Genomic DNA, 22590 nt, shown 5'->3' with positions numbered 1-22590 from the left:
AGACTATCATCGTAGCGTCATAGATTTCATGACGTCTGTCGTCCATCGCGTCATATTAAGGGGACGTAATCTGTTATGTTTCCTTCTATTCGCTGTTCTATTTCTCTCTTGGGATCAACATGACAAGCCGTATGTGTTTGAGTGTGTGTGCTCGTGCTCTCAACTAAAACAAAAGTCAAACTAGCAATCGTTAAAAACCCAGTTCGTCCGACCAGCACTGCTATGTTCAGACAATGCTCATGTGAAGTTACAGCGTGCCCGGTACAAACGCCCTTATCGCTACATCATCGACTACGAGTGTTCTCTGGACAAACTGTTTAATGCTTTTTGCGAGTATTTTTAGCTCTTCTTCGGTGCAGTAGGCCCTATACGGCTATAGACGATGAAGGTGTCCAAGATCTCAGGAGATGCATGTGTAACCACTAGGTATTCAGTCAAATCCGTGTAAGAGGCTTTCAACTGACGGGGACAACCAAGCCACCATTATGCACCGACTTGACATAGATCAACAGACGTGCCTTTAGAATAAGGTATGTGCAGAGGTGCCTCATCTGAACAGACAACTAAAGCCAGCGAGAATATCAAAGGGACTCACTCGCCAGAGGCTCGTGAGTCCTTTGATATTCATCCGCTGGGTCTTGACTAAAATACAAGCCATATAAAAAAACCACTCGTGTTGTAACCTATATATATATACTAGATGAATACCCGCTTCGCCGGGTACGGCTTCGCCGGGAAGAAGTTGAGCCGAATACCCGGCTGCTTTGCCGGGTGTACGCTGGCTTAGCCGGCGCACCGCACGAAGGAAGGGAGACAAACTCGCAAAACACTGGAGAAGAGTAAAAATAGTATAACGGGAATATGGATTGAGCGTTGTCGACAGTGACCTTCTAAAAATAGAAACGGGAATATGGATTGACGCCACACAAAGGAAGGGAAATAAACGCTGAAAACACTGGAGAAGATAAGGAAGAGTTACTGGGAATGGATCCAGAGAAAAACCAAAATCGGTTCAGCGCTGCGCGCTGACAGCACATGTTGAAATATCTCATCGAGCAGGTTGTGTCCGGGGTGTACCTGAATATAGCCACCAAATTTGAAACAGATCCATCGAGAACCTTGGGCGTGCATCGCGAACACACAGACACACACACGCACACAGACACAAGTCGTATATCTATATATGAAGGGATACTTATTTCTCTCTCTTTCTCTGCTAAGAGATTTTAACAAATCTCGGAAGAAAGTCTCTGCTAACTTTCAATTGTTTCTTTCACAATTTCTGATGTTTTATATATCTATATATATATACGACTAGAGTCTGTGTGTCTGTGCGCGATGCACGGCCAAAGTTCTCGATGGATCTGTTTCAAATTTGGTGGGCATATTCAGGTACACCCGGGACAGGACACAACCTGGTCGATATTTCAACACGTGCTCTCAGCGCGCAGCGCTGAACCGATTTTGGTTTTTCTGTTTTTCTCTGGATCCATTCCCAGTAACTCTTCCTTATCTTCTCCAGTGTTTTCAGCGTTTATCTCCCTTCCTTCGTGTGGCGTCAATCAATATTCCCGTTACTACGTTACTATTTTTAGAATGTCACGATTGCACCCGTAAGTTGTCCTTACTGTAAAAGTGAAAAGGTCGAATCAATTTATAGCCACGCGAAAAATACACTGTCATCTATCTCTATATATTTATAGATATAGATATACATATATATATACGGCTTCTCTGTGTGTGTGTGTGTGTGTTTCTGTGTGTGTGTGGGCAACACCTGTGGATTGTAGAGTTCTGTTTGTGATGTGGTCTAGCGGCTTTGGTGTGTCAGTATGTTCAGGCCTTCCTTCGAGAAGCCATAACAGTTATTCTCAATCCCGTTTGAGTGGACTTTGCCTTCAAAGGTGATTGTGGTGTGTCGGCACTCAGTTACATTTGGCGTCGTCGACAGCGATGGGACTCAACATGAAATGTTCGGGCCACTGAATCATTTTCGTGCTGTTCCCATTCCACCTGGGAGGGACCTTAGCTTCTCCAGTGTTTTCAGCGTTTATCTCCCTTCCTTCATGTGGCGTCAATCCATATTCCCGTCACTACGTTACTATTTTTAGAATGTCACTGCACTGTCCAGAACGCTTTCATTGCACCCGTAAGTTGTCCTTACTGTAAAAGTGAAAAGGTCGAATCAATTTATAGCCACGCGAAAAATACACTGTCATCTATCTCTATATATTTATAGATATAGATATACATATATATACGGCTTCTGTGTGTGTGTGTGTGTGTGTTTGTGTGTGTGTGTGGGCAACACCTGTGGATTGTAGAGTTCTGTTTGTGATGGGGTCTGGCGGCTTTTGTCTGTCTGTACAATTACGCCGGAAAACTCCGAGAGAGAGACTCGCCCGCTTCCCTCTTTGCTGGCTCTGTCTGTATGTTCTGGCATTTGAGAAGCCATAACAGATAATATAGGGCTTAGAAATAAGCTCTAAAATTCTCAATTCCGTTTGACAGGACTTCGCCTTCAAAGGTGATTGTGGTGAACCGCCACGCTGTCTGTCTGTCTCTGTCTCGCGATTCACCTCTAGTATATATATATATATATATATATATATATATATATATATATATATATATATATGCACAAGCTAACTGTTATATTGTGAATTTGTTGGAGTGCATGTGCACAAAGATTTGTTAAAGTTGAAACATCAATTAATAAAATGCTTATCAAGAGTTTAAGTGTTCTGACAAGTGTTCTGTAGAGTTGAATTTCAGCAAGACATTTTGGAGATTGCGTGAGACTTGTTTTGTATCTCAGCTTGCGCTTTTCACTGCATTCATCCACTTTGTTGTAGACTGTTGTTTATTCTAGTATGTGCATACACAGTTTCTGAGGTAACCACTGTCATTTTCCCTCTTTTCCTGTCACTGCATCGTCCCACGACAAGCCCTTTCCGCAGGAAACAACAACAAATTTATAAAATGTTCAACGGACAAAATTGACTGCTGTCTGCAGGGTTGGCAAGAGATGACGGATGCAGCAGTGACACACCTATTGCGCACAGTGCTGGCCAAGTCAGCCAAGGATGCAGCAGTGAATCCCAGCCCTCTGTCCATCCCTTCCGACACAGGCAAAGTGAAGAAACACATCGCGCTTCTCTGCGACCGTCTGGGCAAGGGGGCTCGTCTTATGGATGGCCTGGCAGGTAGGATCAGACTTTGAAGTCTTTTTTGGGGGGGAGTTTTGATTGAGTTTTTCTGTGTGTATATTAGATTGATAGATTTTCCACTGCTGTTGTTTGTCAGAGAATTGTTTTCAGATCACATGTCTGTTAAAAGAGAATACAATTTGATGTCAGTTTTACAAACGTGTGTGACATTTTCCAAAGGCATTAGTTTGTTGTTGTTGCCATTGTTTTACAGTCCTGTGTTTTCTTCTTCAGCACTCACTTGATTCTTCAGCACTCAAATGAGATCATTCTTGACATGTTATGATTATACCGCTGTGTTGACTTTCAGAAAAGAAAGAGAGGACAATAAAGCTTCCAACGCCAAAAACAATCTCCGAGGAAGCAGACACAGAGTTATCAGAGGAGAGCAACGCAGTGGATAATGTCATCAGCCCCAACTTCCGCAGCGAGAAGTCACGCAAGAAAAAGCGGGGAGTCGTCCGTGCTGTGGAAGAGCTGGCGCCCCTGGGGTTACCGATGATGGACAAACCCACTGCAGGTTAGACAGAACGTGTCTAGTCGTGCACTGGTTTTTACTTTGTCAGGATGCGTGTGATGGAGAGAGAGTGTGTGTGTGTGTGTGTGTGTGTGTGTGTGTTTGTTTGCTTGTCTGTCTTTTTGTCATGTTTTGTGTGCTGATTGTGCATTCATAAATCTATTTTTGAATTGAGGGCCTAGTATGCTGAAAGTTCACCATCAGTTTTATTAGGAATCCCAAACCAACTTTGATGACTAATAAAACATTTTTAAAAATGTGCTGCTTCTAATTCTATGACCATTAATTTTCTGAAAGGAAGAAATGTGAGGATTTTTAAACAGAATATTTTTTTTACTTCAGGTACCTGATGTGTTTGTTATCTTTCTGCTGTGTGTAAATACTGCCTTAAATTTTGACGAAGGGCTTTATCACACTGTTCCAAGAAATACTTGTTGCATTTGTTAGCTTATAAGATAATTGACCAATCATGAATTGCTTAACAGACAAGAGCAGAAGAAGAGGTAAGAGCATTCTTGTTTTTAGGCATGGGTTTTGAGGTTTGGGAGCAGAGGCATGTGATCTAACTGACCCCCCTCCCCCCCAGGACACCCCCCCCTCCCCTGCTTTATTATTTTTAATACAGATTAGATATTACTGACCGTGCTTAACCTCAAAAGTACACTAGTTGTACTTTGCTTGAAGAAAATAGTAATTGGTTTCTATGGAGAATTGCATCCTAATTCCTTGGTCTGTTACATATTTCTGGAGATATTCATTGTCTGTCGGGAGCAATGCAAAACATATTAATTCTTATGTTGACTAACGCATTCATGGTTATGGTATCAAGTCATGCTGATTAATGCAGACACACTTGTACACAGAAGCTGTCCTGTTATTAATTTATTTGCCCAATGGTATTGGTCATCATGTAAACATTTACCTGAAGAAATTTTGTCTTGACACTGTTTTTACAGACTTAGCATGACATGGCTGAAGTGAAGGTGCTTTTTTGTCATTTTCTCTTTCCTTGTATGCACTCTCTTACATGTGTCACATAGTTGTAGCTGAATTGCCTTTGCTCATAAAAGTACTGCATGAACGACAGTGCCATTTTGATGTCATCACGCTGATACACATTCAAGAGCAAAAATGTTTAGAAACATGCAGAGAGAGAGAGAAACATACACCCCATCTGTCTTTTCCCCGTGCCACTCTCACCCACCCTCACATCAAGATCCCATGCATAGGTATGCATATATTTTTGTTATGTAGAATGTGTCACATTCATAGCGCATCAGGCTGCATTGGTGAGAGAGAAAAAGCATTACATGAGAGAACAGGTTCAGTTACAGTTTTATTGTCCGAGTTGTGTGTTGGCAGAAAACTTTCTCAGATTTCAAATAGAACTGCATGTTGCCTTTGTGGTATTTTTACAAACTCTTTATGACCAGGTGGAACATGTGTTACACAAGCTTCACATCTTCCTACCTTCTTTATTTCCATACTTAATTTTGATGTGATTGGGGACATGTCACCAGGACACAATCTCTGCCACAACTGTTATGCATGTTATGTGGATACTGCATGATAGGGCTGTTAGACCATGCTCACTCATTGCCACCTTACCCTTTCGTACTTGTCTCCACTGGTGAGGGCGTGGTCATCTTCACATATGCCCCCTCCCCACACCATTCACTTTGTCTTTTCTTGCCTGTCCCTCTGTAATGCAATGACTTTGAAGGTGCATTGCTTATAATTGCATGGAGCTCAATGTTTCTACGGCACACTGTCAGTGTTGTATTATATTTCTCTATGTCCTGTTTGGAATACTGTATCAATCACTCTCATTTACATTACAGTTGAACCTGTCTAGTATGACCACCGGAGATCTGACTATTAGTGGTTGTTATGGGAAGATGAATTATATAGAAAGAAAAAAACCACTTGTTGGGACTCCTTTCTAATGGTTGTTGTGGGTGGATGGTCGTTATTGTGGTACCTGTGATGAAAGGACCCCCTTGGAACCAGCCGAAAGTGTTCCTACATTGCAGGTGGCCTGTCATGACAAATATACTTTGGTCAAGATAATAGACAGACAACTGAAGGTGTCCTTGTATTGGGATGTGTAGAGGGGCCTCACATGGCAGGTACCACTGTTTTCTGCACCTAGGTGAATTGATGATGTCATGCTGTCTCACTTGATAATAGATGATGTTCATAAATTAAGTCTGTTAGGTTTGTATGGGTTGTGAGAGAGTGAATACTCCTGCTTTTAGTGAGGCAAACTTTCCCAAGTGATATAGGCCAGTCTGAAACACGCGTGGAAAGTTTGTCTCAATAAAAGCAAGAGTATTCACTCTTTAACAACCAATACAAACCCAACAGTTATTTCCGGTGATCGTCCAGTCAGTGGTTAGCAATAGTTTTGTGTGCTTGGTGTTGTAGACCTTCACAAGTCAATGTTGGTGTAAATAGTTCATGTTAGAGTGTTCTTTTCATGCAGGACTTTTATTTTGCAGCAATTTTGCCCAATAAAATTGATCTACCTTATACTTAGCATTTTGAACGGTTTATTACTGGTGCAGGAAATAAAACATCAGTCTGGTTTTCATGGATTCAATTCATGATTTCCTTTCTCTCTCTCCCCTTCCTCTCTCTCTCTCTCTCTTTCTCCTCCACTGCATCTCCCATACTCCTCTACTGCGCTGCTGTTGAGTAACTCATGCTGTTACATTTAGCTGAACTTGGAGACTAAACTTTGCATAGAAAATATCCTTCTGTGTGTGTGTGTGTGTGTGTGTGTGTGTGAGAGAGAGAGAGCTAAACATTTCTTTTCATTTCATCACATGGTACAATGTACAAACAAAAATGTCCAGAGTTCTTTGCAAACTGAAAAACAGAGACAAGTACTGAAACAACTTATAAACCACAATCAACCTTTTGATTCCTTGGAAGAGACATGAACAAAAGTCTACCTGAATGTTTCAGGTCTAGGAGAGCTATCGGAGGCGAAAAACCAGAAGATCAGGAGCATGGTGCCAGACCTGGACGACATGTCAGGTGGCGGGGATGAGGAGAACCACATTGCAAACGGTGACAGTTGAGCTGTTTCTCAGTCAACACACTTTTGTGGCAGGGAGTGTGTTTTGCTGTATTGCTGTTGTTTATGACACGAGTTACACTAAAAGACTTGGTGTAAACATGAATTTCACCGCACAGAGGAGAGATGAAGCCGTGTCAGTAATGCAATAGCGTTTGAAGAGGGAACGTCTCCTTGATGCTGGAGAAAAGCTGAGATTTCTGGCAAGAGTTCATTTAAAAAACAGAGTCAGAGAGCTAGTGTTTTCTGTTCTCCTGGAAACAAGCTGTGATCTTTTGAATCGTCATCGGATTTTTTGGGGAGAAAAATACATTCCAGCCGAGATACATAGAACCATGGTGCAGTGCGTACAGCAGCTGTCATCTTAGTCATACATTGAAACTCTTGTGCTACTGTTCCTTTGCCAAAATGCTTCTTGTGATAACCTGGAAGGCTGTTTGGCAAAACAACGACAGAGTATTTGTCATCAACTTCAGAGTACAGAGTTGTTTTGTCACGTGTTTCAGTGGTGTTTGACAGCAGTATCATCTGTATTTAGCTATCCTCTCTGATGAAAACTACCATTTCTGTAATTATTTTCAACGATGATAAAGTAATGGGCAGCTGGCTGTTCTAAACTTCTATAGCTTTGTCAATGTCATGCATGTTTACCATTAATTTAAATGACTTTTCTGTCAACTGTTTTCTTTGTTCCCCTTTTTCTCACGTGTTGTTCCTGTGGTACAAATGTCTGTCTGTGCCAGTGTTTCAGAGGAATAAATGATTTTACATTTGTTGCAGCTCAAAGTGCTATAACATACCATATCATAGTGATATCAAATGTCTGTTTATGACATAAAACCAGCCCTGAGAAATCTACACATACACACAATTTTGAGTGAAACAAACCAACCTGATGTATAGGTTCAAAAATAAAAATGTTTCACATCGGTCCGTCCAACAGGCTTAGCCGTTTTTACTCATGTACTTAGTTTCTTGAGGTTACTCTAAAAAACACAATTTGTATTTACTCTGTGCTTGGGTTTTCTCTGATTCTGAACTGTGCTTGACTTTTTCCCTTGACTGTACATGTAGTACTGTACCTTCAAAGTATATCATTTGTAAGAAAATGCGTGTTGCCCTTACATTATCAGTAGACGTTTCTAACAGATGTTCTTTGACAGTAATTATTTTTGCTTGTAATGGACCGGTGGATTCGCAGGTAGGAGGTGGGTCTCTTATCTCTCTAAAACCACAGGTTGATAAAACTGAACATAATAATAATATGGCATGAGCAATATGTTTTGAAGTTGTTACACTGATCTTGAAAAACCGAAAAGAATATACAGTCGAACCCACCTAAAACGAACACGCTAGTTACGAATTTTGACTTATAACGTATTAGTTTTAAGTTCCCAACTGAATACCTCTTTCTTCATGCTTAAAAAAAATGCTTGAAACGAATTCTTTGTAACGAATTTATGCTTATAACGAGCACTTGTTGGATTCCCAAGCATGCATAATGTCTGTAATTTACTCACGCTTATGACGAAATCTTTAAACTCGTCCCGAGATCGACATATCATATCATTTGCAGAACCCCTCTTTTAACAAACGCCCCAGAGCCGCTTTGTCTCTAAAAGTTACAAGGCTACAAGGATCTGTGTGTGAGGCGAGACCAAAGGCAGGTCCATTGTGATGGCTGGGTGGCCTTCTTCCAAGGGGGCATTGACCCAGTTTTAGCTATGAGAGGTGGTTTCCCTTTCATATGAGAGAGGAAACACTTCCTGCACCCCGGTCACTGACCGAGTTTAACCTATGGGGAGTTTAACCTATGGGGCGGTCTCTTTGATGTCTTGAGAGGAAACTTGGCCAGGGTAGTACATGCACCAGAACTGGTGGACACCATGAAATCGGAGATTGATCAGAATGTACATGTACATGCTTTTACACGACTTTTTAAATTTTACTTCTAAAATTGTGACAGTAAAAAAATCAATCAATTCTCTTAATGCGAATTTCGGTTAAGACGAACTTATTTCCCGATCCCCAGTGATTCGTCTTAAGCGAGTTCGACTGTATATAGATATATGACTAACTAGAATGAATACCCGCTTCGCCGGGTAGCCGGCTTCGCCGGGAAGAAGTACTTAGAGCCGTACGCCGGCTTTGCCGGGTCCGAACAATGGACCCGCCAAGCTTAGGTCCCTCCCAGATTCGTGGAATGGGAACAGCACGAAAATGATTCAGTGGCCATAATGCCATTCCTGACCATATCGAGTCCCATCCTTGTCGACGAATGTAACCGTGTTAATCACCTTTGGAGGCGAACTCCACTCAAACAGGACTGAGCAAGTTAGAGCTTATCTCTAAGCCCTTTTGAACTGTTATGGCTTCACAAAGGAAGGCCAGTACATAAAATTACACAAAAGCCGCCAGACCACATCACAAACAGAACTGAACAATGCACAGGTGTTGCTCACATAGAGACACACACACACACACACGCACACACACAAACACAGAGAAGCCGTATCTATAGAGAGATAGATGACAGTGTATTTTTCGCGTGGCTATAAATTGATTCGACCTTTGCACTTTTACAGTGAGGATAATTTACGGGTCCAATTTACGTTCTGGACACTGCGGTGACCTAAAAATAGTAACAGAACGCCGGGAATATCCGAAGATGCCCCCTTCATACTGTAGTGCACCACACGAAGGAAGGGAGGTAAACGCTGAAAACATGGAGAAGATGAGAAGATAAGGAAGAGTTACTTATAATGGTGAAATGAACACAAAAACCAAATTCGGTTCAGCGCTGCGCGCTGAGAGCACGTGTTGAAATATCTCATCGATGATATTGTGTCCGGGGTGTAGCTGAATACGGTGTCCAAATTTGAAAAAGATCCACCGAGAACTTTGGCTTTGGTGTGTCGGTATGGGGGCCCGGGTAGCTAAGGTGAAACCAAAATAGCTGAGGTGGAACACGTGTTGAAATATCTCATCGATGAGGTTGTGTCCGGGGTCTCTCTGAATAAGCCCACCAAATTTGAAGCAGATCCATCGAGAACTTTGGCCGTGCATCGCGAAGACACAGATACACAGACACACACACAGACAGACACAAGTCGTATATATATATAGATGTCTGTGCACTAGTCATGGCAATCGATGTGTACATGTATGATCACCGTTATTTTTATTTTTTTAATGTACAAGCTACTTGTAGACCAAACCACTATGAATCATTTGTGAGTGTGAATTTAAATTTTAATGTAAAATTGTTTGTGCTGAAGGTATATTCTTATTCAAAGAGAGGGAGATTAAAAAACATGGCACGCAGAGAGAATAAGAGAAGAAATGCTTTTGAAAAGTGTGCACGTTTTCGTTATGCTGTCTGAAAATAGAAGTGCTTTTGAGAAGTGTTCACATAATTATTTGTGTCATGTTATAATTCCTTGTCAGATGCCTTTCTTCTATAGCTCTCCACATAAGGACTATTATGTAGCTTTATGGTGGGGTCATAGAGTGTGCCATTTCAAAGCTTTATGGCTGAATAAAATGTAGGTCTTATGCACATCTCTTTTACATAAATAATGTTAATAACTCGTATCTTTAAGGAGACTGTAATTCTTATCTATAAAGAGATTGAGTGTTCTGATAGGCGAGTATTTGCCTCGAGGATTTCTGTTGCAGAGAAATGTTTGCAATATGTGTGTGTTTGTGTATAAAGGGGATTGTTTGGGGCATTCTCTTGTCAAGAAGCTATGAATTTCATGTGTGCTGTATGGATGATTTGACCATGCAGGACTGAATAACTTCTCATATGCATCCAGGTCTCAGATTTTCTACTACCCTTCATGGCAACCATTGCAGTAAATATCATGTAAACGTTGTAGAATTGTTTAACTCATTCAAGGCGTGTCTAAATTTCCCCTGTGTTCACTGCCAGCGCGCGATTTAGAGCCATTTTGAAAAAATTATTAAAAATCAACAACACAAGATAACCTTAGTGTGTATACCTTTATGTTTTTGCAAAGTTTGGAACTTACTCTTTTAGAAAATATATGAAACATTTGAAAGTACATACCTTTTGTTGTCTTCATATCCAGGCAAAATATCCAATTTGAAGCACACAAAAAAACCTTTTTTGTTCTTGAATGAAACACCAGTAACTCACTGTTGCAGTACTTTTTCTCACAAAATCAAGCTGATATGCACTGTTTCAAATGTCAAGAGTGTTGCTGGTGAATCAGAGTGTTGCTGGTGAATCAGAAACAAAAATTACTGTTAAATAGACTTGAACTGGTGAGTGTCAAGCATAATCAAGGCGCGTCTAAATTGTTAAATTTCCCTGTGTTCCCTCAAATCGCACGATTTTGACCCATTTTAAAAAAAATAATAAAAATCAACAACACAAAATAACCTTACCTACCTTACATTTTTGCAAAGTTTGAAACTTGCTCTTTTACAAAATATATGAAACATTTGAAAGAACATACCTTTTGTTGTCTTCACATCCAGTCAAACTACCTCTTTGAAGCAAAAGACAAACAACTTTCTACGTCATGGGTTCATCATACACAATGTCATGATCGACACTTTCATTGCCCGAATCATCACCCAAATGATCGTCCATTGGCACAAACTCGTCACCAGAATCTAAAATATCATCTCCACTATCATCATCACTAAGGTCAAGATCAGAACCGTACTGAATAACAAGTTCTAGCACTCTTTTCAAGTTACTACGTCTTGTCAGCAGAACGATCCGCCATCTTGGAAAAGTCAAAACACGTGGGTCGCACACCGTCAACAAAATCAAATTAATCCCAACAATTGAAGGGAAGGAACTGTTTACAGTGAATGGTTCCACTGTAGACAGATAGAAGTTCATTGCAGGGGTTGTTTCCCTTGGTCAGCAGGACCGTTTACACCGTTAAAAATTCGTGATATCCGTCGGAACTCAAGTACCGGCACGCAGCCAACGCTAAACACAGGTGTCGGAATTCCAGTTCCGACACGCAGCAAATGAGTTAAAGGAACATGATTCCCAAGGAAATTCTTTATTTGGTGTTTAACGTCGTTTTCAACCACGAAGGTTATATCGCGACGGGGAAAGGGGGGAGAGGGAGATGGGATAGAGCCACTTGTCAATTGTTTCTTGTTCACAAAAGCACTAATCAAAAATTTGCTCCAGGGGCTTGCAACGTAGTACAATATATTACCTTACTGGGAGAATGCAAGTTTCCAGTACAAAGGACTTAACATTTCTTACATACTACTTGACTAAAATCTTTACAAAAATTGACTATATTCTATACAAGAAACACTTAACAAGGGTAAAAGGAAAAACAGAATCAGTTAGTCGCCTCTTACGACATGCTGGGGAGTATCGGGTAAATTCTTTCTTGTCCCAACCAATTATGGGACTCCCCCTAACCCGTGGGGGGTCCCAAGGAAATTAAACATTTGCACAGAAAAAAAAAGAGATAAAGTCTGCACTATCTATCACAAACTTTTTGTTCATTATTTTCAGCCCTACATTCTAGCAATAATTTTCATTCAAGATGATGATGATATCAAGGACCACCACACAAAAGTAAATACTTATCAGTTAGATATGTTTCAGATATGTTCTGTAATAATAGTTCTACATTGCGTCCTATGAATACATGTATTATAAATCCAAAATGTGAAACTATTCATGTACAATCAAACAATTGAGAAGGCAGTTGTGAAATCGAGTCACTGTACTATTTCTTCTGTTCGTGTTTTGCTGTGAGAAGAGTTTATGTGAGGCAATGTTTCTTGTTTGTGCAGTTCGAATGAACACGTACAATATTCCAGAGTTTGGTTGCGAAAATGTACAGTTTGTGTGCTTGGCGTTTGAGGAATTGGTGTCTTTTAAACAGAAAGGTTTGTGTGTGGTGCTGACGTGATCTTAACTGGAATGTGAATTATTATGATTGTTAATGTAGAATCTCAGTAGATGATGATCTGTTCACACATTTTCTGTCCACATCTCATTGCACAATAGTTTTCTTTTCAGATTGAAATCCTGTTACCTTTCCCCCAAATTGTGTATAGTAATAGCATATAATTATATTACATTTACAGAACTAAAAATATATCAGTTTTAGTGCAATTTTTAGTGTACTTTTGTTGCTCAATTACCACAGACTGTTGTAAATTTTATATAAGAAGTGCTTTAATTTCAGATGAGTAATCCAGTATTATAATAATTCTTGTTAGTTATTTTGATGAAAAAGTGTGTTTTGTGTATATATTGGGTTCATGGTATGATATTGGTGGTTTTCTTTTTTTTTCCGTTGAGTTTTCAGGTGTGTGTGAAGTTGTTAAAATGGTAATTGAAAACTGTATGAACTTGTTTCATGGAGGGAATATAAGAATACAGATGGTAAATTAAGGAAGGTGAAATAAACACAAAATAAGTCATTAGAATTTGCATTTTTTTCTGTGTATACGGAAGAAGATATAACTGTTTGGCTTTGCAGCTTAACCGTGCCTAAGTGAATCACAGCACTCTCCACACACACGCATGCATGCACACACATTTGAGCAGCTAAGGTTGATGCTGCATGCCTCTACATCTATTCTCAGTTGTTTGCACATATATTGATCAATGAAAGTTAGCACCTCACACACACACACAGAGTTCAATAAAACACATTCTCTCTCTCTCTCTCTCTCTCTCTCTCTCTCTCTCTCTCTCTCTCTCTCTCTCTCTCTCTCTCTCTCTCTCTCTCTCTCTCTCTCTCTCTCTCTCTCTCTCTCTCTCTCTCTCTCTCTCTCTCTCTCTCTCTCTCTCTCTCTCTCTCTCTCTCTCTCTCTCTCTCTCTCTCTCTCTCTCTCTCTCTCTCTCTCTCATATATAGCTTTTCCAACAAAGCGCCAGACTATAAACCTCATTTTATGACTTGAGATTCTCCAGCATGCACTGATAACTCAACTGGAAGTAGTGAACTGGTCTTGACAACTGAATACTGACTTCTTTTACCACAGTTTGAGTATGTGAACCTGTTCTCTGATTAAAACACACATCACGATCACAGCACTGGGTGGATGACCGGCTTCCGTGCCTCTGCTCAGCTGTTGGAACTTGAGCGGACATTGATGTTCTAACTTTGAGTTCTGTTGGTCCAACTGACTTCTTAGATAAACATGTTTCATGTATTGTGATTCTGCAAGGCTTAGACTTGGCAGCAGTGTCCTGGTCATGTTGAAAACATGTCACTGTCCTTTCTTGCAGGTTTCCTTTTGAAATGGTTTTGGCTTCCAGCGGGCTCACACACAAAGTCTTGCTTCTGTGAACCTCAGCCTCATTCGCAAGTTGGCATTTTCTCTTGTATGGTTTTCTTCTTTCATGAAGTTTGACACAGGCTTCATTTTCCACAGTTATGTTTATGTTTTCTTGCTTTGGTTCAGTGATGGACATAGACATTGTGTTCCCTTTTCTTTCCAATGTGGTTACCCTGGCATCAAAAGTCTCCACGGGTTTTGTTACACAAGCACCATCTTCTTCAGTCGTGCAGAAGTCTGCTCTGTGCAGAACTTCTGGGCTGGAGGAAATGCTCACTTGCTCACAAGCCTTGTCATGTCTGTAACTGAACACAGTTCTGACATCTGTAGCATCTGTGCCTTCACCAACCTGTGTTCTACTGCAGATGGACTTCACATTCAACATCTGTGTACTCTGAATATCTGTCATAGTCTGTCCTTTCATGTCTGAGCTGCTCGACTTGACACAGCACTCCTCTACATCCATTGCAAGTTGTTCTCTACTTGACTTGGTGCGGTAGATGCAGCTTTGACAAGCAGCAGAGAAATGCCCTGCTCCCCTCAAGGAGAAAATGTGTGAGATGTCGCTGTCTTGCAGAGCCATGGAACGCAGCTCCGTGGACAGGGCTGTGTCATCCCAGTGTGAGAAGGGGCATCCTCCCTCTTCACCGCATCCAAGGAGGCGTTGCTGCAAAACAGATGACACTAGATCTATACCTGTACAAAACGTTTCTTTGTTTGTTTAGTTTCTTTTCTGTACATCTCTTGTCTTCTTTCCTGACCACCACCACCACCACCACCACCAACCCCCCCCCCCCCCCCCCCCCCCCCCACCCACCTCCATTAGCTTTCTAAAACAAATAAAGAACGCAGAATGTGACCATTAGGTTCCCTGGATATTGTCAGCTACAGAAAACTGACAACACAAAACTATTGACAATTTCATTGTGACTTTAAACTACACAGCCTAAGTATCCTGACAGTTCTTGACAAATGACTGGGTCAATATTATGACCACCACTGAAATAAACACAAATTCAATAGCACACTTTCTAACATTAAACTAATAAACAATGCTTGACTATTCAAATCTATGCAGTTCAGCTCAACGCTGTACCCATCTATATCCTGGGCAAACTTGACGAATTGCTATTACAGTGGAACCCCCCTTTTTAAAGCCAAGCCCAGCCCCCCCCCCCCCCCCCCCGCAATTATGACTCCTTCCTTTTTAAGACCTTGTTTTCTTAAACTTTCTGTTCATAACCTATGTAGAATTACCCCCATTTTAAGACTCCCTTCTTTCTAAGACCTGATTTTCTCAGATTATTGGAGGCCTTAAAAGAGGAGTTCCACTGTACAAGTCTAACGGATGGACTATACAAGCACACAAACCTGCAGCGATTCACAAGAGTGTCCACGATAGTTGCGTCGCGCACCCTCCAGGCCGTACAGATGTCTGATGCTGTAGGTATACCTGCGGCCGTCGGTCTGCCAGTTATGGCTACATCGACAGTCTGTACCAGGCGGCTGACTGTACTCCCTCTGCCACAAGGCGATGGCATGATGAACTGGCAGGCCCAGGTCTTTGAGGAAGAGAGTCAGCTGAATCTGTGACAAGTAAGATGAAGACTAAAGAAGCAGTTAGAAAGAGAAATGCATTCTCATATATATGAGCCAGTCAATCTCCATCACATACACACATGCACACACACACAGACATGCACACACACACATGTGCACACTTACAGATTCCTGATGCATATGGTTGAAAATAGCCCATACAACAAACCATGATCACGTGATCATAATTTGTAAGAGTGTTCAGCAAAATAATTCTCTTCAAGCCCTTACACAGATACCACAAAATTATGAATGCAATTACAAATAATCTATACACTCAAAGGGTTTCTGTGATAACTTTTTATCTACTTTAGTGAAATCATTCATTACGCACCCTTGCATGATGACCCAGGCGATGTTTCTGGCGAAGTGAGCGCAGAAGTATGGACATACAAAGGGGGTACTTGCTTGCCAACACATCCACCTGTTCTAAAGTTATTCCTGGCAGCAGGTTGTCTCCAAAGGCACTTGGATGCCGTCTTCTGTGCATCTGCTAAAAGTTCAGAGACACAGTATAATCATTTAGTGAATCCCAAGATTGATATGAAAGGAACGACGAGCGTAGTGGCCTAGTGAATAAGACATCAAACACGAAAATATCCAGCATGCTTCCCTCGAAAGCGGCGTATGGGTGCCTGAATGGTGGGGTAAAAACGGGCATACACGTAAAAACCCACTCGTGCAAAACATGAGTAAACGTGGGAGGATCAGCCCATGAACGAAGAAGAATATGAAAGGAACAAAAATATATGTCACTTGACTTATGCCTCTGAATTCCCAGAAGAACATAGGGCCATAAAAACATATCTCAAAACAGATTGTATGTGTGTGTGCGTGTGTGTGCGTGTGTTTGTTTGTTTGTTTGCTTAACGCCCAGCCGACCACGAAGGGCCATATCAGGGCGGTGCTGCTTTGACATATATATAACATGCGCCACACACAAGACAGAAGTCGCAGCACAGGCTTCATGTCTCACCCAGTCACATTATTCTGACACCGGACCAACCAGTCCTAGCACTAACCCCATAATGCCAGACACCAGGCGGAGCAGCCACTAGATTGCCAATTTTAAAGTCTTAGGTATGACCCGGCCGGGGTTCGAACCCACAACCTCCCGATCACGGGGCGGACGCCTTACCACTAGGCCAACCGTGCCGGTTGTGCGTGTGTGACAAGTTTGAGACATTTGTAATACTAATAGTATCAGACTCCCCACACACACTCCACCTAAAGAGTCCAGGGACCCCCAACTTTAATAGTTCTAACTTTCGGTAGAACTTGAGAGGGTCTGAAGACCAGGAGGTTCATATTCTTGCTTCGGAGAAGACACACTCCTCACCAAAACATTTTTCGAGCGCTCATTTTGGAAGTTTTCCGAGCCCTTCAAAACTTACCTTGAGTTTTCTCCATAGACCTCTGAGCCTGTCATCCACTAAAGCGCTGTGGTGCTGACGATTTGCCTGTTTAGCCGCCAGTCGCATCAGTGACAAAAATTGCTCTCTTAAAACGTGACGCAGTTTGCTGAAAGGTACATTTGCCATCCCACCCTTGAGCGTGACCTGTCTTGTACTCACCAGCTGCAGAATGCACTGGAAAGGCACTGAAAAATAACTATTGCTGCATTGTGCCATGTAGAGTTCAATGACCTTCTTCCATGAGCCCACAGACTGTCTGATGTTGCTGAAAACACCTAAAATGCAACTGATGTCTTGACTTTCAAAGCTGTCGGGTGTCGTCAGTTGTCTGGGCTTTAATTTCTTTCTGTGAAGCTGGCTGTTGACTTTGTTGAAGAATTTGTTCATTTCCTCTTCACTCATGCAGGAAAAGTGGAAGTCAAACAAAGATGTTTCTGCTCGGCAAAAAAAGTCATGTGTTTCAGGATCCCCACCCAACAGCAGCCTGTGTGGAAAAAAAAGAACTCTTTGTCACAATATGCAAATTAAATCCACAGTTAGTGGTGAAAAAAATCAAAACTACAACATGTCCTTATAAAACACAAGAGTGAATGTATTAATCATCTACAGTTAAAATAGTTCCCTAGTTTCTGTTTTCATAACTGTGTCACTGTCAGTGTGTGCGTCTGTTGGTGCATTAGGTTGTGTCACAAGCGAATGATAACTACAAGTTAGTATCCACCTTCATTGGCTCTGTCGACGCGCGTTTTTTACCGCTTGCTTCCTTTTAAATATATAAACCGACCATAGGGCGTCGGCGTCTCGAACTAAATCCTTTGTATGTCATCAAAAACATTGAATTCTGGGTAGGGATATCTTTTTGAGAAATGACGTCAGAGCCTTTCGGCGATTGGTCAATGCATTTTAGAGCCGAACTACAATACAACATAATGTCGGTCACACTTGAAATAAACGCTACTTAAAATTTCTTTCCATACGAAGTAAACGGGCGCATAGGGTCAGTTATCAACTTAACTTAGCTCGAGTGAGATCGACAGAACGTATAGTACACAAATACAAACAGAGAAACTCGGAAACCGAGGAGTCGACACATGCTTGAGAACTCACGTGTAACGTTCAAAGTTGAAAATTCTGTTTCCCCCCCAAAGAATTGTGTGCCAGATTGGCGTAGTGGTAGTGTGCTCGCCTACGAACCCAGCGGTCATGGGTTCGATACGCATACGGCATAGTTGGCAAGAATTTTTATATTTTAATTTTTTTAATTTTTTTTTTTTTTTAATTTTTAAACTTGTAATTCTTGTATTTTATTCATTCGAAAAGTTTGAGTGATCTATTGAAGATCGAATTTATCAAATGTTGTATAAATATAGAGTACCTATGGTAAACGATTTCCCAGAATTACTCATTCTATTTTAAAGTAACATCGGCTTTTGGGGAAACCCTGATGGGTGATTGTATCACCGCGCATTGACTGGATGTAATGGCGGTTGCCTATACTTCTAGTTTAATCCACTTCTGGTTGTGTGCATTAGTGTGTAGGTCTATGTCAGAGAGATATAGCGTGTGTGTGTGTGTACATATATGTCTGTGTATGACTATGATCATGAGCATAGATGGTAGCTATAAATTGTACAACTTGTAACCCTCAGACATGGGATTCAGAAAAAGTGATAATTAAGGAAAAAGAAGGTGGGGGTCTGGGGGCCGCAGAAGGCCCCCAGTAGGGTCGGGTAAGCTGAAGGTTTTTAGTGTTTTAGACACACAAAAATGGCCCTGAAATGCATATTTCAGCTTAATCATAGCCCCCCCCCCCCCCCCCCCCCCCTTTCTTTTCCTTCCCATGTTTCTCAAATTAATTTTACGCTAAGACTCAAAATAAGAGAGAGAGAGAGAGAGAGAGAGAGAGAGAGAGAGAGAGAGAGAGAGAGAGAGAGAGAGAGAGAGGGGGGGGGTGGGGGGGGGGTGGGTGGTGGCGTGTGACGGTGTGGTTTCAATGTTCTTACCTTGTCGGTGCCAAACGACCCCAGTGACTGATTACCCGACTGGGTTTTCAGGATAGTCAGGTGCTTATTGCTTTTCAAGTGGCTTTTGCGGGCAGTCTTTCCATTGGAGCCGTAGTTGATAACATTAACATCGTTGCACAAAGTGCACTGAGCTTTTCCCGGCAAGTTGATTTTAGCAAAAGCATCGCCAACTTTCAGTTTCACGTCTTGTGTCTTCTGGCCTTTCTCGTATTTCCAGCTCAATGATACAACTTCATCGAGCCAGTCGAATCTCCAGAGATTTTTCTTGTACTTCTGCTGGTCAATTTCCCGGGCTAAAACGGTTTCGTCTCGCTTTAGCTTCCTCATCATTTTGGCAGGTGGCTCGAAGCGATGTAAAAATGGCGCCGAATCATTCTCATACGGTATGCTTATACTGAATCCCCGATAGCTACGTTGAAACGGTGACTGTAGGAGACAAAGAGCGCGTTCCCATACGGATCGACCAGCAACAGTCTGACCGTTTTAGGAACCAACCGTTCAAGAATAGTATGGAATGGAGCGTCGCGATCAGCGGACCGGCCGAAAAACTTGGGTCTATACCTACATATACCCCAAAATTTTCTCAGCGGATTTGCACGAATCTCAAGAATGATCCCTGGAGCCTAAAAATTTACGGAATTCCGTAAATTTACGGAAGAATCCCATGTCTGAACCCTGCTAGTGCTACTAATACATTAATACTAATAGTAATTATACTATGGTTAGCTAGCTTACCTGAGCATGAAATGAGAAACTTTATCTTTCGCCGAACCAGCAATGAGACAGTCACTGTCAGCCACTGCCCCATCATCACACACGATCTCCTGCAGCCGACACACATCTCCACGAGCCTCTTTTATTCTAGATATAAAGTCAAGTCTCTTGAGAGCAAAAGTTTCGAGCTTCTGCAACGAAATGTTTCCCGTTGGAGGTTCAATGTACAATGCCATAAAGGATGAAAAACAGCGTACTTCGGCATACAAGATTCACATTATAAGAACTTCATAAGGATATATATGCAATAGACCCTATCGGTATTCCAAGCTCTCGTAATCTCTCGCAAACTTCAGAGCATAGCAAAGCATGCGGTACAGCGATCTCGTGCGAGCTGCACAAGCCAAGGTTCGAAGTTCTCGCGATGTTCAAAGCATAACAAAGAGCGTGTCTCGCGAGAACTGCTCAGATACCGAAAAGGTCTATAATGGTTGCTTTGCAATTGCACAGACAACTTCAAACACTGGACGTGTTAGTTCTGACTGCCTGGGTATCATTTCGTGTGCGACGAACGTCACCCCTCACTGCCTCAGAACTAATTCAGTTTATTCACACAATTTCATGCGTACAGCTCTTCTTCTTCTTCTTCTTCCGTAGAGGACTGGGTTCTTGCGAACGTCTCAAGAGTTACCGAGAGTGGCTTGCTCCGGCAAACAGGGAGATTAAAAAGCTGGGGAGGTTAAAACTATGTACATCAGCTGAACTACTGGTTGTGCAGTCATACACAAGCGCTGAAAAATTGGACGCTGGATTGAGTTTTTCTGGTGAACGATAGGCCATGCATGGATGAAGAGAAATGTGATGCCTTCCCAGGAAACTCCAAAAAAGTTTGCGGGGATTCAGCCATTTTGTAAATAACCGCGTAAACTAAACTTTCTTCGCAGAAGAGTCATAAAGTGGAGACAACCCACTTGACCGTACAAGTAATCCATTGCATAGGGACCCTATGCAAAGTTTCAGCAAAGGAGTCTATCGTAACAAATTCGCAAAAAACATAAATCTGTCCAAAAAGAGAAAAACACTTTTTTTAGTATTTTTATTTGATGCAACCCCTGCTATTCCCGAAACTAGGGGTTGGCTCGATTAAAGCAACTTTTTTAATGTGCATCATGTGTGTGTGTGTGCACCAATTTGGATCACTGGAGTTTGCGTTGTTTTAAATGCAAAACGGCATTCTTCAAGATACTTCTGACGTGTGTAAACCTACTAATACATCTTTCCTCCAATCCATGTGTGTAGTTGTTTGAAGTTATTTGATCATATATCATTCCTTTTGTCTGTCTGTGCGTGCGTGTGTGATATACTGTTCAAAAAAAGAAACGCATAGTTGCTACTTGCCAAATTTGTTTTATTTTTCGAAAAAATTAACAGAAAATCCAATATTTAGATTATTTGTTTGAAATTTGGTATGGACACAGTTGAATGCACACACAGTTCATTTGCATCTTCAAATCAATCAGTCAATCAATACGATTGGGTGCCGAGGCTGTCAAGTCAGTAGGGGGTGTGACTGCCTTGAGCAGCAACAACTGCCCGGCACCTTCTGGGCATGGACTGGATCAGATGCCGGATATCTTGCTGTGGGATGGTGTCCCACTCCTCCTGAAGTGCCTGCAATAGATCGCGGTGATTTGCCGGCGCTTCTTCTTGCCTGCGCACACGTCTGTCCAATTCATCCCAGAGGTGTTCTATCGGGTTCATGTCTGGCGACATGGATGGCCAGGGAAGCACCTGGACATGGTGGTCGGTGAGGAACTGGGTGGTGAGTCGTGCTGTGTGCGGGCGAGCGTTGTCCTGCTGGAATATGGCATCCTGGTCAGCCAGAAGAGGAAGGGCGTGTGGGCGCAGAATTTCCTCCACGTATCGCTGGGCAGTTATGCGCCCTTGGACGCGCACCAGGGTGCTCCTTCCAGCGGTATTGATCGCCCCCCACACCATGACGCCTCCACCACCATGAACGGGTGCCTCATCCACACAGTTGGGCGCGTAACGTTCGTTTACTCTCCGGTAGACCCTCCTCCGACCATCATGTCGCTGGAGCAGGAAGTAGGACTCGTCGCTGAACCACACGTGTCTCCAGTGATTCCGGACGGTCCAGCGAAGGTGCTGGTTGCCCCACTGCACTCGGTTCTGGCGATGGCGGCGGGTGAGGACAGCTCCTCTGTGAGGTCTGCGAGCTCTCAAACCAGCTTCATGCAGGCGGTTCCGCACGGTCTGGTCCGATAATCGGTGTGGCCCGGGGAGAGCCTGGACAGAAGATGAGGCCGACAGGAAACGATTCCGGAGGTGGCGGAGCCGTATGAAGCGGTCGTGAGCAGCAGTTGTCGCCCTTGGTCTTCCCGCTCGTGGCAAGTCAGCAACGGAGCCAGTGGCTTGAAACCTGACCCACAGTCTACTGATGGTGCTCTGGGACACGTGGAAGTGCCTGGCGATTGCACTTTGACTTTGGCCTGCTTGTAAACGACCCAATGCAATTTGGCGGTCTTCTCTGCTCAATCGGGCCATCTTTCGTCGCTGAATTGTCGTCTGATTTCTTTGTGGCGAACAATCCGCTTTTATGGGTTTTGGAAGACATGGTGAGAGCTCAATATTCCCCGAGTTTCACGAGATTACACTGAAGCATGACGAGTGGTCATGCCAAATGAGCAATTTTGACATTGTAGCCA

At 42.3% G+C, this 22590-nt stretch overlaps 2 protein-coding genes across 5 annotated transcripts in view; one reads left to right on the top strand and one right to left on the bottom strand.

Annotated features, from left to right (window-relative positions):
* LOC138959563 (protein PTHB1-like) overlaps positions 1 to 13249 on the top strand; it is a 41432-nt gene extending 28183 nt beyond the window's left edge. Inside the window, exons 21-24 of one of the 2 annotated variants that reach the window (XM_070331100.1) lie at positions 3017 to 3206; positions 3520 to 3729; positions 4212 to 4229; positions 6697 to 13249. In XM_070331100.1, the coding sequence (XP_070187201.1) occupies positions 3017 to 3206; positions 3520 to 3729; positions 4212 to 4229; positions 6697 to 6812 (534 nt within the window). In that variant the 3' untranslated portion in view covers positions 6813 to 13249. The remainder of the gene's footprint in view (positions 1 to 3016; positions 3207 to 3519; positions 3730 to 4211; positions 4230 to 6696) is intronic. The other variant, XM_070331101.1, reaches the window with a different exon arrangement.
* Positions 13250 to 13635: 386 nt separating this feature from the next.
* On the bottom strand, positions 13636 to 20938 carry LOC138959562 (uncharacterized). Of its 3 annotated transcripts, none has more exons than XM_070331097.1 (5): positions 19886 to 20936; positions 17106 to 17610; positions 16046 to 16204; positions 15484 to 15699; positions 13636 to 14779 (listed from the first exon to the last, which is right to left on the bottom strand). In XM_070331097.1, the coding sequence occupies exons 1-5, from the start codon at positions 20098 to 20100 to the stop codon at positions 13724 to 13726; spliced, it is 2151 nt and encodes a 716-aa protein (XP_070187198.1). In that variant the 5' UTR covers positions 20101 to 20936; the 3' UTR covers positions 13636 to 13723. The 3 variants fall into 3 exon arrangements, with proteins under 3 accessions (XP_070187198.1, XP_070187199.1, XP_070187200.1); XM_070331098.1 differs by having other exon boundaries at positions 17286 to 17610; XM_070331099.1 differs by having other exon boundaries at positions 14512 to 14779; positions 15566 to 15699; positions 19886 to 20938.
* Positions 20939 to 22590: the final 1652 nt, after the last annotated feature.

This window comes from Littorina saxatilis, linkage group LG2 (assembly GCF_037325665.1).
Source record: "Littorina saxatilis isolate snail1 linkage group LG2, US_GU_Lsax_2.0, whole genome shotgun sequence".
Classification (NCBI taxonomy): domain Eukaryota; kingdom Metazoa; phylum Mollusca; class Gastropoda; order Littorinimorpha; family Littorinidae; genus Littorina; species Littorina saxatilis.
The sequence above is the reverse complement of the archived record's forward strand: the minus strand, read 5'-3'. Positions and strand labels throughout refer to the sequence as shown.

Bases quoted from the DNA above. Each gene is read 5' to 3' on its own strand.
- LOC138959562 (XM_070331097.1), bottom strand. From the start codon at position 20,100: ATGGCATTGTACATTGAACCTCCAACGGGAAACATTTCGTTGCAGAAG. The intron at 17,611-19,885 runs GTAAGCTAGCTA...TTTTCCACACAG, and splicing joins GTTTCTCATTTCATGCTCAG to GCTGCTGTTGGGTGGGGATC. The intron at 15,700-16,045 runs GTGCGTAATGAA...TACTTGTCACAG, and splicing joins GCCTGGGTCATCATGCAAGG to ATTCAGCTGACTCTCTTCCT.